General features: G+C 54.4%; 2 protein-coding genes across 2 annotated transcripts in view; both read right to left on the bottom strand.

Moving 5' to 3' along the window:
• Positions 1 to 767: 767 nt before the first annotated feature.
• LOC128271383 (neuropeptide SIFamide receptor-like) overlaps positions 768 to 11,594 on the bottom strand; it is a 79,261-nt gene continuing 68,434 nt past the window's right edge. Inside the window, exons 4-8 of the mRNA XM_053008876.1 lie at positions 2,884 to 3,166; positions 2,442 to 2,776; positions 2,090 to 2,358; positions 1,613 to 2,017; positions 768 to 1,006 (exon numbers count right to left, since the gene is read on the bottom strand). Of these exons, the coding sequence (XP_052864836.1) occupies positions 768 to 1,006; positions 1,613 to 2,017; positions 2,090 to 2,358; positions 2,442 to 2,776; positions 2,884 to 3,166 (1,531 nt within the window). The remainder of the gene's footprint in view (positions 1,007 to 1,612; positions 2,018 to 2,089; positions 2,359 to 2,441; positions 2,777 to 2,883; positions 3,167 to 11,594) is intronic.
• Positions 9,684 to 10,561, bottom strand: LOC128271384 (larval/pupal cuticle protein H1C-like). Its single transcript, XM_053008877.1, has 3 exons — positions 10,457 to 10,561; positions 10,247 to 10,371; positions 9,684 to 10,157 (listed from the first exon to the last, which is right to left on the bottom strand). The coding sequence occupies exons 1-3, from the start codon at positions 10,466 to 10,468 to the stop codon at positions 9,902 to 9,904; spliced, it is 393 nt and encodes a 130-aa protein (XP_052864837.1). The 5' UTR covers positions 10,469 to 10,561; the 3' UTR covers positions 9,684 to 9,901.

Genomic DNA, 11,594 nt, shown 5'->3' with positions numbered 1-11,594 from the left:
CGAAACGGCACTCACGGATGGTCCCGCCGAAGGACGATGCTCCACGGCGGTACGAGGAGTCGGATCCTCAGGTCTTCGCGTACGGACGATCCGATACACAGCCACCGATCGCACGTCCAAACGATCGCTCCGATGCGCCTGGCGATAGTAAATACTTCCAGTAAGTACCTTACAAACGCGAGTGTTTAAAGTGATAAGATTGATACGGTTGTCGTTCCATCACGCTCCCCGAAAAGGGATACGTTCCTGTTGCAAAAGTCACCGCTGGAGCTAGAGTTTGGTCACCTGTTCGAGTCGAACGATGGCTGGGAGGAGCGCTACGAACGGCAGGACCACCAGCAGCACAGGCACCAAGGAAAAGTAAACGTCTTACCGTTCTCTAAGCTTGCTCACCGGTTCGCTTACGGTTGCCTTTGCCGAGACTCTCTACTTACTCCGACTGACTTAACCTAAGCTCCGCTCCAACAATTCATTGCTTTAGATCGCGCCGTCTAACGTTGCTCTTTTCGCCTATCTTATCGTAGATTCCTTGAGTTGTTCGGTGATGGGTCTTACGCTGCCGGCGCCAGACGCGGCAACGATCAGCACTACGTGGAACAGCTCGAGCGGGGCTCACACGGTGCGGGGGTGTTTCAGAAAAAAGTAATTCCTACTCCATTTCGGCCACTAACAACCAACCGCCGGACTGGAGACGGTGGTCACTAATTTGCTTGTATTCTTTCGATCTGCCAGGTAAAGTGGGCCGACAAGAGGAGAGGAAGAGCCGTCTAGCCGTCGAAGAAGCCGATGTTTTTGCGCACCGGCGACGCGGAACTGCACTGCGAGTCGGTCTTCTTGAGGATGGAGGAAATGTACGGGCCCTCGCCGTTGCCGGCCCGGTGGATGGTGGTGACTGAGTCCTGCTTGGTGAGGCTCCCGCCCCGCTTCTGGTCGGCGAACGATATGACCGAGTGCTGCTTGACGAGCGGGTGCCGCTTGAACGGGGCCGGGGTCGCACTTTCGTACACTACAATTAGCAAGAACAACAGCGGATGCCGCTGATTAGTGGCGCACAACAATTCCCGCCGGCGCTGCTCCGACTGGTGTTCCGGGTCCTGCTGGTGCGGCTCGGGCTGCTGGTGCTGGTGCTGGAAGGACCACCACCGTGGCCGCCGGTAGTGCGACGGTGATGACCCGAACGGAAACCACCACCGCCGATGGCGTCGCGTCGTCGTCGTCGTCGCCGTCGGGACACTCGGGACGAAGCAAGCATCACAGACACTACGATAGGCAATACGACTACTACTACTAGTGCATGCGCCGGTGGTGAGTGCGTCGTTGGATGAGTGACACGCGCAGGCGACGCCCTCTGGCGGGTGGGCCCCGAGTGGCCCCGAGGGCCCCGAGGGCCCCGAGCAGGATGGCGTGGAGGGATGAGGCGTGCAGGGTGAGACGTGCAATCGTGCAATGTGATAGGCCGCTTGGGGCGCCGGTGCGGAGGTGACAGGGGACAGCGTGCATACATCGGACGGGGTGACAACAACGAGCGAGGCTGAGGCCGGGGCGCGCGCCGGTGGCGGTGGCGCGCCGAGCCGCAGCCGGATGGCCGACGGCGCTCCGACGCGCGGCTTACCTGATTTCGGCTCGTTGAACGAGAAGATCGAGTCCTGCTTGACCAGCTTGTGGCGCTTGTGCTCGATGATCGACAGGACGCTGTCCTGGGACGACAGGGACGCCGAGAACTTCTTGCTGGCTGGTGTACCGGGCCCGACGGTGCCACCGACACCACCACCACCACCACCACCACCGTTGCCACCGTTGCCACCGCCGACACTGTGCTCGATGTAGGAGATCTGGGTGTCCTGCTTGCACAGGATGCCCCGGCGCAGCGGCGGATCGATGTAGGAGATCTGCGAGTCCTGGCGCGACATCGACCCGGACGCGGACCCCTGCTTCGACAGCATGTCCCGCGAGCCGTTGCTGTCCTGCTTCAGCAGCATCTGGCGCGAGTTGTCACTGTCCTGGCGGTACAGGATCGCTGCGGAATTGACAGGAAGTGCGGGAGGACGTTAGTAGACGTGTGGATTGCCCGAGCATCCCGAGACCCTACCGGACCGCGACGCCACGCTGTCCTGCTTCAGGAGCAACGATTGGCGCGAGATGCTGCTGTCCTGCTTCAGCAGCATGTGCCGCGAGAGGTCACTGTTCTGCTTCGAGACGGCGTGGTGCCTGCGGCCACCCTTCTCCTCGTAGATGTACGACACCACGTCCGCCGACTTGACCGAGGGGCTGCCGCCGGGCCGCCGCTGGCTGTTGTGGTAGTGCGACGACTTGCGCGTGCTGGTCGACGAGGAGGCGATCGCCACGGTCTCGTAGTACCTGTCGCAGTACAAGAGACACACGGACGTTCAGTTGCCGATAAGCGGAGGGTGGGGATCAAGGGCTGCGGTCCAGAAACTCACCGAAGTCGGCCACAGCACTTGCGCGACCGGATGATGGCGGCGAAGCCTTTGCGGTACTTCTTGTTGAAAAACGCGTACAGGATCGGGTTGATGCAGGAGTTGGACGCCCCGAGCCACTGGGCGATCGGCGTCGCGATCTGCAGCAGCTCCTCCTCGCTGCTCTCGAGCGCCCCGCCCAGCTTGATGCGGGCGAAGATAACGTACAGAGGTAACCAGGAGAGGACAAACAGTATAACAACGACAACAAGCATTTTAACAACTTTGATTTTGGACTTCTGCTGCATCCGGTCCATCTGGGCGTCCTTTGAGTCGCCCGGTATCGAGCGGCGCCAAACCTGCCAAATGGGATCGAGAGAGAGAGAGAGAGGTCAGCTGTCCCAAGTCACCAGGTCAGTCAGGTCACACACGTAGCGTGGACCGGACCCGTGGCCTTGTGGCCTACCTTGATCCAGATCAGGATGTAACAGATGGTGATAAGCGTCATTGGCAGCAGGTAACAGGCAACAAGGTTCGCCAGCAGAAAGTACAGCGCCCCGTCCGTGCCGGGTGGCCACACCTCGACGCACAGCTTGATTTCCGGCGCCTCCGGGATGATCGGGACGAGCTCGAAGAACAGCGCCCACGGGACGGTCGAGCTGAGCGCAATGATCCAGATGCACACGATCATGAACCGGGCCCGGCGTTTCGTGATCTGCAGCTTCAGTGGCCACCAGATGGCGAGAAACCTGGCCGACGTGGAGGGTGAGACGTGACAGTTAGTTAGTAATGCTGTACATGTTTCCGGAACGGACCTATAGCGCCTTCACGTTAGTTTGTCTGCAATGGGGGATTGCCTATTCAGCTTTGCCTTAATGCGGCAAAACTAACAAGAGATCATAAGTATCGGAGCAAAGTTTGTTGGAGATGCGCAATCTTAATGCGCAATCTTTACGGAAAGCCCCGGAAAGTATGCAATCGTTCGGGCAAAAAATTTGTTTCGTTAAAAAAAGTTGTTTTAGTTACTCTGTTAAGCCCGGTCCACACGTTACGACAATCGTTTACGATGCGTTGTTTCAGACGACCATCGTTTCAGATAAAAAAAATCTGAAGCATCGAGCATTAATTCTTTCCAATTTCCATACATGTGTACGGGTGGATAGACATGTGTGCGTGTGTTGATGGTGGTTTGGCATGTTGTTTTGAATGTTTTTAAAGCTAAAGTTTAACGTGAGCATAATGGCTTTGCTTTAAAAGCCATTTCCTCGACCACTGGGACTGATAAGTACTCGAGGCGCGTTCTATTTTTTATTTTTAACCAAAACGCACAATGCCAAGGCAGACCAACACAGTGTTACTTCAATGGCTGTTTTCACAACACTGAGATCTACGATTGCAAATCGTAACGATACATCGTAGCGTGTGAACGCTCCACTTTGGCTACGGCACACCGTTAAGCCCGGTCGACACGCTACGGCTGCATCGTTACGATGTGTCTGAAACGATGACTCCAGATAGTGAATACGGGACAGTTTGACCTTCCCACACCTCTGGGGAGGAAGCCCCCTTCCCTAATGGTGTCGAGTGAAGTAAGAAACGAGTAACTTAAATAAATTTAGTTTTCAAAACCCTTCGCAACCATCAAACTCAATTACTGTAAGAGGTATTATCTATTCCATTACACTCAAGGATTACCAGCGAAAGAAAAACATTAAACATGAACATGAAGATAGTGACACTTTAACGAGCGCTGCTCTGCCCACGTCTAGAGCGTGCGTGCTCCAGACGTGGCGTTTGTTGAAGAACCCATTTCCCGAGCGGTAATGGAATGGAGCCGACGGCAAATGCATCCGAAGATTACTCCGCGGCCCAATCCCACAGGAAGCATCGAGTGCAAGCGAAGTGCATCAAACGGAACAACCCCCGGTCCACGGTGGCGACCACTGGATTCGACTAGCATCCCCAGGGTGCGGTCGAAACGTGCAGTGGTGGTGATATACTTATAATCTTGTCACAGTAAAGACATGGCACAGGGCGACCGTTACGGCCGATTTGTCGCTGTAACTGTTGACCGCTGAACTACGGTACGCGATCCGTTACACGAAACCGCCCGAAACGTTTGGAAAATGACGGACGACCACTAAACCTCTTGGGCTGGTGAAGCAGCCTGTGCCACGAAGCGTTGGGACGAGCGGCAGAGGATGCTAGGTTGTGTTACGCTATGCTATGTGCACGAGCGACGACCGTACCGGTGCGCCGAGTCCGAGACCGGGATCGATATGCCGGGGTGCGGATGACGTCCGAATAGCAATCGGAGATTCCATTGAGAACCAATCCCGGGCTGGGGCTCCAAAAAGCAACGGCACTCGCTGGATGTTGGAATGTCATACACTTGAAGTGTTTCGCCCCTTCGTACGCCCCTCGTTGTGCGCATCCCCGGGATTCTTGCACAAAAATGGTCACCCTGTGCAGCGAGCCTGGCGTTTGCACGATTTACACGGCTCGAATGATAGCAAGGCTTGGAAACCGGTGGCGCGGGACTGAGGGTTGTGAAAAATTATGCTACTCCCTTGACGGTGGCCGATGCATGGGGACCGGGCGGGGGACCGTGGGCTCTGACAGTGGTGGTCAACCCCTTTGCGGTTTGCTCGGCAACATTGTGAGAGCTGTGTGAGAGGTTGGTTGCCATGCTTTTTCCGGTTCGCTGCCGATGCTGAATGCGTAACCTTTGACCTTTACCTATGCAGCTGTAGTTCAGCAGCATCCCAGCAGAATGCTGCCTCCCCCTGGCTTCGGTAGATGAGGCAGATGAGCGAGCACCGACCCCAGCCATCCGTTCTGTTGGCCGCTACGGGAACGGCCACGCAAACATCGTAAATGCGCGATAATTAATTTTCGGTGCGATTATGAGTGTGTCTGTTTGGGCGGCCATGGTTCAATAGGTGATGCTCCAGAGCTAACCGAGAAACCCCGTGCGTGATTCAAAGTTTCCCGAGCGGGCGAAAATTAACTGCAGGTCAATCTATGGCACTACGGGCCATTAAAGAAATTCATTATTCATTGTTCTTAGCATGAGGTTTCATTAAAACTTTTCACTTCACAAATCGTACCTTATTACACGTTATTTTTGGAACAGGATAAAACTGATCATTAGCGAACATAAAACTACTTTACAGACTACAGTGGCAGTTCGTCAAGAGTAATTCTATGGGCAGCAAAGTTCCACTGCCTTTGGAGCGCCGCGTGTATGTGATGTTTTCCGTAAAATAGTTATCATTTCAGCATTTTAAATTAAGATTGATACTTTGAATTAATTAGTGCTTTTTTTTATTCGACAATTGTGGCCTAACTACAACAACAGAACATATGACAAATGTACTGAAAGTATTGTTCGTCCTAAGCTACTACTTTTTCCCATCTTAGAGGTAATAATTCCCACCTCAATCTCAGGCTTTTGGAAACCGTCGTTCGATTAACTCCTAAAATGTCTGAAACTGCTCTTTTTGCGTGTGACATACGTACATCCTGATCGACCCATGCTGTCAATTCTTCATCATTAATGTGTTTTGGCTGCCCAGGTCGCTCTTGTTCTTGCAAGCCAAAATCGCCAATTTTAAACCAAAACATCGAAACGAAAGTGCGAAGCTGCGAAAAAGCATCAAAGAATGGGCATGTTACCAGTTGTGGTATTGCACGATAGCGTATTATTGGATCCTGTCCTCGCAGTTGAAAGTGTTTCGCAACTTTCGCCCTACACAAGCCAGTGCCAAATTCCAATAACTCATTTCCGTTGCCAAACACATAATCCAACTAACGCCAAGTTCATCAATTAATTGTAAAATCTGTTGGCGAAGAAAAGTGCCGGTGGATGGGAATGCATTTTTAGTGTATCAGGAGCACACCGCAACCGAAACCGATGTGATGAGCTGCAGGCGGGAGAATTCCAGACCGAACCCGAACCAGTCCAGCCCAGCCCAGATTCCCGAGTTTGGGTAGAGTTTTGGGCCAACCTCTAACAATGCGGTCCAACGTCCGGCGGCTTCCGGTTCCCGGTGTCACTTCGGCGGACAGCACACGGGCTGTCCACTGTCTGCACGGTCGCTACTGGATACCTCGGTTTGTCGGAGCGGGCCCGGGACGAGCGTCCTGCCACGGCACGGCACGAGGCGAACTAAACTAACTAACTTTCTAAAATTTCCACCGATCGGAAAATCGCGGCTAAGCGGTGTGGTCAACTAGACCGGTGGCCGGGAGGAAGATCCGGGTGGCATTGGGGGCATTGATTTTCCTTCCCGCCTCTTCCCCGAACCCGGAATGGCAGCGAACTGCCGGTGACACACTCGTTACGCTTGCGGCTGTTTTCATGTGGCCATGTTGCGAAAGTTGCTAACATTCTACACGCCAGCAACATTGTGGCTCGAGTGGGACCGCGCTGTCAGAAAGATAGAAAGACAGAGAGAGAGAGTGAGAGAGAAAGAGAGCCCGAAGCAACTCTGCCGTGTTGGTGGCTCTTTCGCCCGATTTTAACCCAGAACCACTCGAACCTGGACACCGCGCGCTCTGAGCTTCCGGAGCCCCACTCCCGGTAACAGGGACAGCGTTCGGGTTGTTCTCCTTTTCTCTTTTCGCGAAACTGATGGCCACGCTCGATGTTTCGCGTTTCTGTTTTTTATTCCAATTCTCTGCGCCAGTAATTAGTTTGATGTCTCGGCGGGGGACAAACAGGCAGTACGAGAAAAAAATGGCCAAAAAGTGGCCAACAATGATGGAATGGGGTGCGAAAATGTGGTCTCGATGGACCATCGGGAGCCATCATCGTCAACGACAGCAATGGCCGCACTGCGCGATAGTGTCACCGGACTCGGCTACGAAATATTTTAGTAACCATACTGACACCGGAAACGACATAAGAGAAAAAACACCGGGTCTAGGGACTCGGGCGAGTGAGAGGGATGCATCGGACACTCCACTTGCAACAGTTCCATTCCGATGCCCTTTTGAAAAATACTTCGCGTACTGATTGATGGGAAATTTTGATTTTGTAAATTATTGCTCGTTTGTGCTCGTGGGCGCCTTTTCTGGTATGATCGTTTAACAATTGTCACACACACACACACACACACACACACAAACACAAGGACAGATTTCGTAACTATGGTGATGTGTTGGGTAGCCGAGTTCGGCTTCGTTAGACATTTTGTTCGACCCTTGTCGAATTACAACCGTCTAATTACCGGCACCGTCTCCTTCAATTACCTCGGCACATATTTGAACACTGCAGTACATGTAACGGGTTTCGACGAGACCTCGAAGGAGCACAATCCGAAAGGTGACGATAACATTAAATAGGATTTATGTTTCTTGCATACCTTCTGGCGTATTTGAAAAAGCGAGGAAATGCGTTGAAATAGGAAAAACCGACCTTTCGCCCTGATACCGACCGTTTGGGGGTCGTCCTCTGGACCTCGTCGCCTAGAGTTAGCGTAATTTGCATTGATAGTCAACCGAATCATTACACCGGCAAATTTATTCGATAAATATGTGCAGGAAGATGAAACGCTTTTCTTTGTCAACGAAACACAAACAGATCAATGGAAATGATTGGTTGGGATTTGTAATATCCGTCATTTGAGTCCCTCAACACGAATGTTTTCTTACGTTTGGTTGGTGGTGACACGACACTGACAAGTCCGGACACTTCACTGAAAGAGGTGGAAAAGCTGTACAGAGCTCTTTTGACACAATTTAAAAAAACGATTAAACAGTTATCAACGGTCTTGTCACACATGTAAAACATGTTTTAACAGAGGAATTTAGTCACGAAAGAGCACAAAACATAAAATGATCATAATAACATAATATTGAAAATTCGTCCAAAGATAGCTATAAAACATCAGCTTTACCAGTTTAAGCAAACACTCAAAAACTAATACCTTCTGTCTGGTCTGGTCTCTGCTCCTCTCGCTATCTCTCTCTATGGGTTACTGCTCCACTCGTTTGCAAAATGGTAAAAATCTTTAACGGATCATCTCATCGAAAAATTCGTCCCGTCCGGAAGACCGGCACCAGTCACTCGGGGTCCAGCCAATCCACCGTCCAGCTGTCGGGTCGGTGTCTGGCGTGTGACCAGATTTTGCGACGGTCCTAGGTCAGGTCAGGCATCTCCCGCGCACTCGTGACCGTTCGTTTGCTGTGCACTGACCTCCGGAGAGTGGGCGCAGCCATCCGTCCCTTAAACGGTGTGAAGATAAAATATGTTTATCCACGATTCGACACGTCCCGACACGTCACTCGTCGGACGTGTGTCTGTGCACGCTGTGTACTCCTGTGACTGTGACCCTCTAGTGCCCTCATCCTGCTATTCTCGCCCTATGCTAATCAATGCTCATGCTACGCGCACCGACGACGACTGCAAACGGCAGCCAATTCGGGACCAACTACCCGGCCCGGTTCACGGCGATAGCGAGCGGGAATCGTTTCTCCAGATGCGCCTTTCGTCAACTCCTTTCGCCTACTCCATCCATCACGCCCTGCTTCGCTTTACTCGATTCTTTTGTCTTCTGACACACCCGATGCCGCTGTCTGGACCGGCAAAAGATCTCCAACCATCCGTGCCCGGGATGCGAGATATCCTTTTGCGCCCGGTTTGCGGCACAGATGGGGTCGCACGGATAGGTGCTCTGTGATCGTCCCACTGCCGTTGCATAAAATATGTTTATTGAACTTGATTTGCGACCATTGCTTACAGTCGGCCGAGCCAGCGGAGCCAGCGACATCCATTTATCGTTTTATCGAGATCTATCGGCGACGGGAGAAGGAGGCCACCAGGGACAGGCAGGGCAGGGCACGGGTAGAGGACACCGGCGGCGGACCATAAAACTATGTGTAGCGCATTCAAGTCAGCGTCGTAAACCACGCCGTGGAAGCCCCGGGGGTGGAAGCACAGGACGTAACAACTCGCCGTTCTTTAGGAGCCCACATTTGCTGCGACGTTGTTAACCGGGACCGGAAGTGTCCCGCTCCCGATCGTCTTAGCGGCCGGTAGTCCCACCCGACAGGACGGGAGTTCCGCGGAACGATGAAGCCCACCAATTACGCGCCAAAAGATGTCCGCCTTAATTGAAGGGAAGCCCGACTGCGCCCTGACTGGCACCCCGGCCCCGGGGGACATGGTAACCAAGAGCTCAACCGGGACGCTCCCGTAGTTCGGACCTCAGAGATTCAGTGAAAAACACCTCGTGGTTAACTTTTTCAACAAAGTTGTATTGATTGGTCCACAGGTCCACAGGATTGGTCTCTCTGCTGCTGAACTATATTTACATGGCCGCGATGCTGCGATGCGTGAATTGTGTGTGCTGGTTGGGTGTGTGTTCGCAGGGGGTAGTAGTAGTAGTATCGGTGAAAGTAGTGGCAGTGGTTGTGTAGTGACTTGTTGGAGAAAAAGTTACGCCGGTGTGTTGCGGAGGAAGTAGCGGGCGCGGTGCTTAGTGGTGGTGGAGGACGACCGGGCTGGCGTGCACGGAGTGGACGAGCGGGGACGCGTGCACGGAGTGGACGACCGGGGCCGAGTGGACGACGGTCTTGACGACCGGCGTGTGGTGGACCAGCGGAGCGTGGTGGACCAGCGGGGCGTGGTGGACGACCGGGAGGGCCTTAACGACGGGCGCGTGGTGGAGGGCCACAACCGGGGCCGAGTGGACGGCCACGGTCTTGACGACCGGCGCGTGGTGCACGACGTGCCTGCGGAACGAAACGGGGCAACGGTTAGGGGCAAGGGTGGCGATCAGTGGAGCGGAGAGCTCTTCCGGGGGCCTCGGAGTGACACTTACGACGACGAGTGGCTCACGGCAACCGGGGCGGCGTGGACAACCGGGACCGAGTGGACCGAGTGGACCGGGGCCACAACGACTCCTGGGGCGGCGGCAGCGACGGCCAGGACGCAAGCGGCAACGAACTGTAAACGAGCAGACCGATATCAGACAACCTGGACCGTGGATGCAGGACACTTCCTGTCCGGACTTCCGGCTGAGGATACGCACCAGCTTGAACATTTTGACGTAAAGGGGTTGTTTTGGGGTTGACTGGGTCAAACGACGCTGGTAGGCGAAGGCGAAGGCTTTGTAACACTCGTAGGTGCGGTACACACAACTGACTGACGGTCTGTTCGGAGCCGCGGCCAGCTTTTATAGTCAAAGTTCACCTCCACCGACGAGCGCGTCCTTCCGAAGCGGCGCGGCTTGTGCGCGTGGTGAACCCGAAAGCTGCCGCCGAGAGCGGAGCGAAAGAGCAGCACAGCTCGCCTTCGTGAGGCTGTGGGGCTAACCGAGGGGCCCTAGGGTGCCTCCACCACACACACACACACACACAGACAGCGGACGATCGACGGCGGCAGGGAAGCCTTGCAAGTTGAACCCGATCGCGTGTGCGTCAAGTGACTCGCCGCCGCCATGCGAGCGAGTGGCGGTGGGCTCGGCTCTCGGTTCGCGTTCCTTCCGCGACACATCCGCGGCGTCGCGCGCCCCGCCCCGCGCACCTTCCACGCGCGTCCTGGCGCTGGAGGCGCGTTCGTTTCGCTCGCGTTGCTCAATGTTTTCGTGGCGTCTCGCTTGCGCAACCACCCCGGCTGCTCGACCCTGGGACCGGTGGACCTTCCGAGTAGGCCGATCACACCGGTCCGGACTACCTCTTGCCCCCCATCCCCCGTTGCTCAATCGTGGCGAAGTTGTTTTTTGTGTAGTACCTCCTCTAGGGCACGTGGGGTCACTGTCAGGCCGACGAGCGGCCATCGAAGGCATCTCGACGACAACGAGGCTCAATCTCGACTTCCCTCGAGGTGTTGGTATGTTGTTTTTCGATTCGCACGCACGCACGCACCAGTTCCCACACCAAATTGGGTAGACGAAACGGCACGGGGAAGAAAAAAAAATGGACGTTCACTTCATTTCCGCGTTCTAGACACACTTGGCGGGCGATGGCGAGGCAGGTGCGAGATGCGAGACGTGTGTTCGGTTCGGTAGATAGTAAAACGGCGAAGAGCGGCGATCAAATTCTAGGCCCAAATTCTCAACTCTGTCCGCTGAAGCCCGCTGAAATGGCGTCTTAAAGTCTTTTCGGCGAACGGAGATCGATGGAGGCTCCGATCGGCTACGCGGAGCGGAGTGCATTTCATGGTCGATC

This window comes from Anopheles cruzii, chromosome 3 (genome assembly GCF_943734635.1).
Source record: "Anopheles cruzii chromosome 3, idAnoCruzAS_RS32_06, whole genome shotgun sequence".
NCBI lineage: Eukaryota > Metazoa > Arthropoda > Insecta > Diptera > Culicidae > Anopheles > Anopheles cruzii.
Note: the sequence above shows the minus strand (reverse complement) of the source record. Positions and strands in the feature narration are given on the sequence as shown.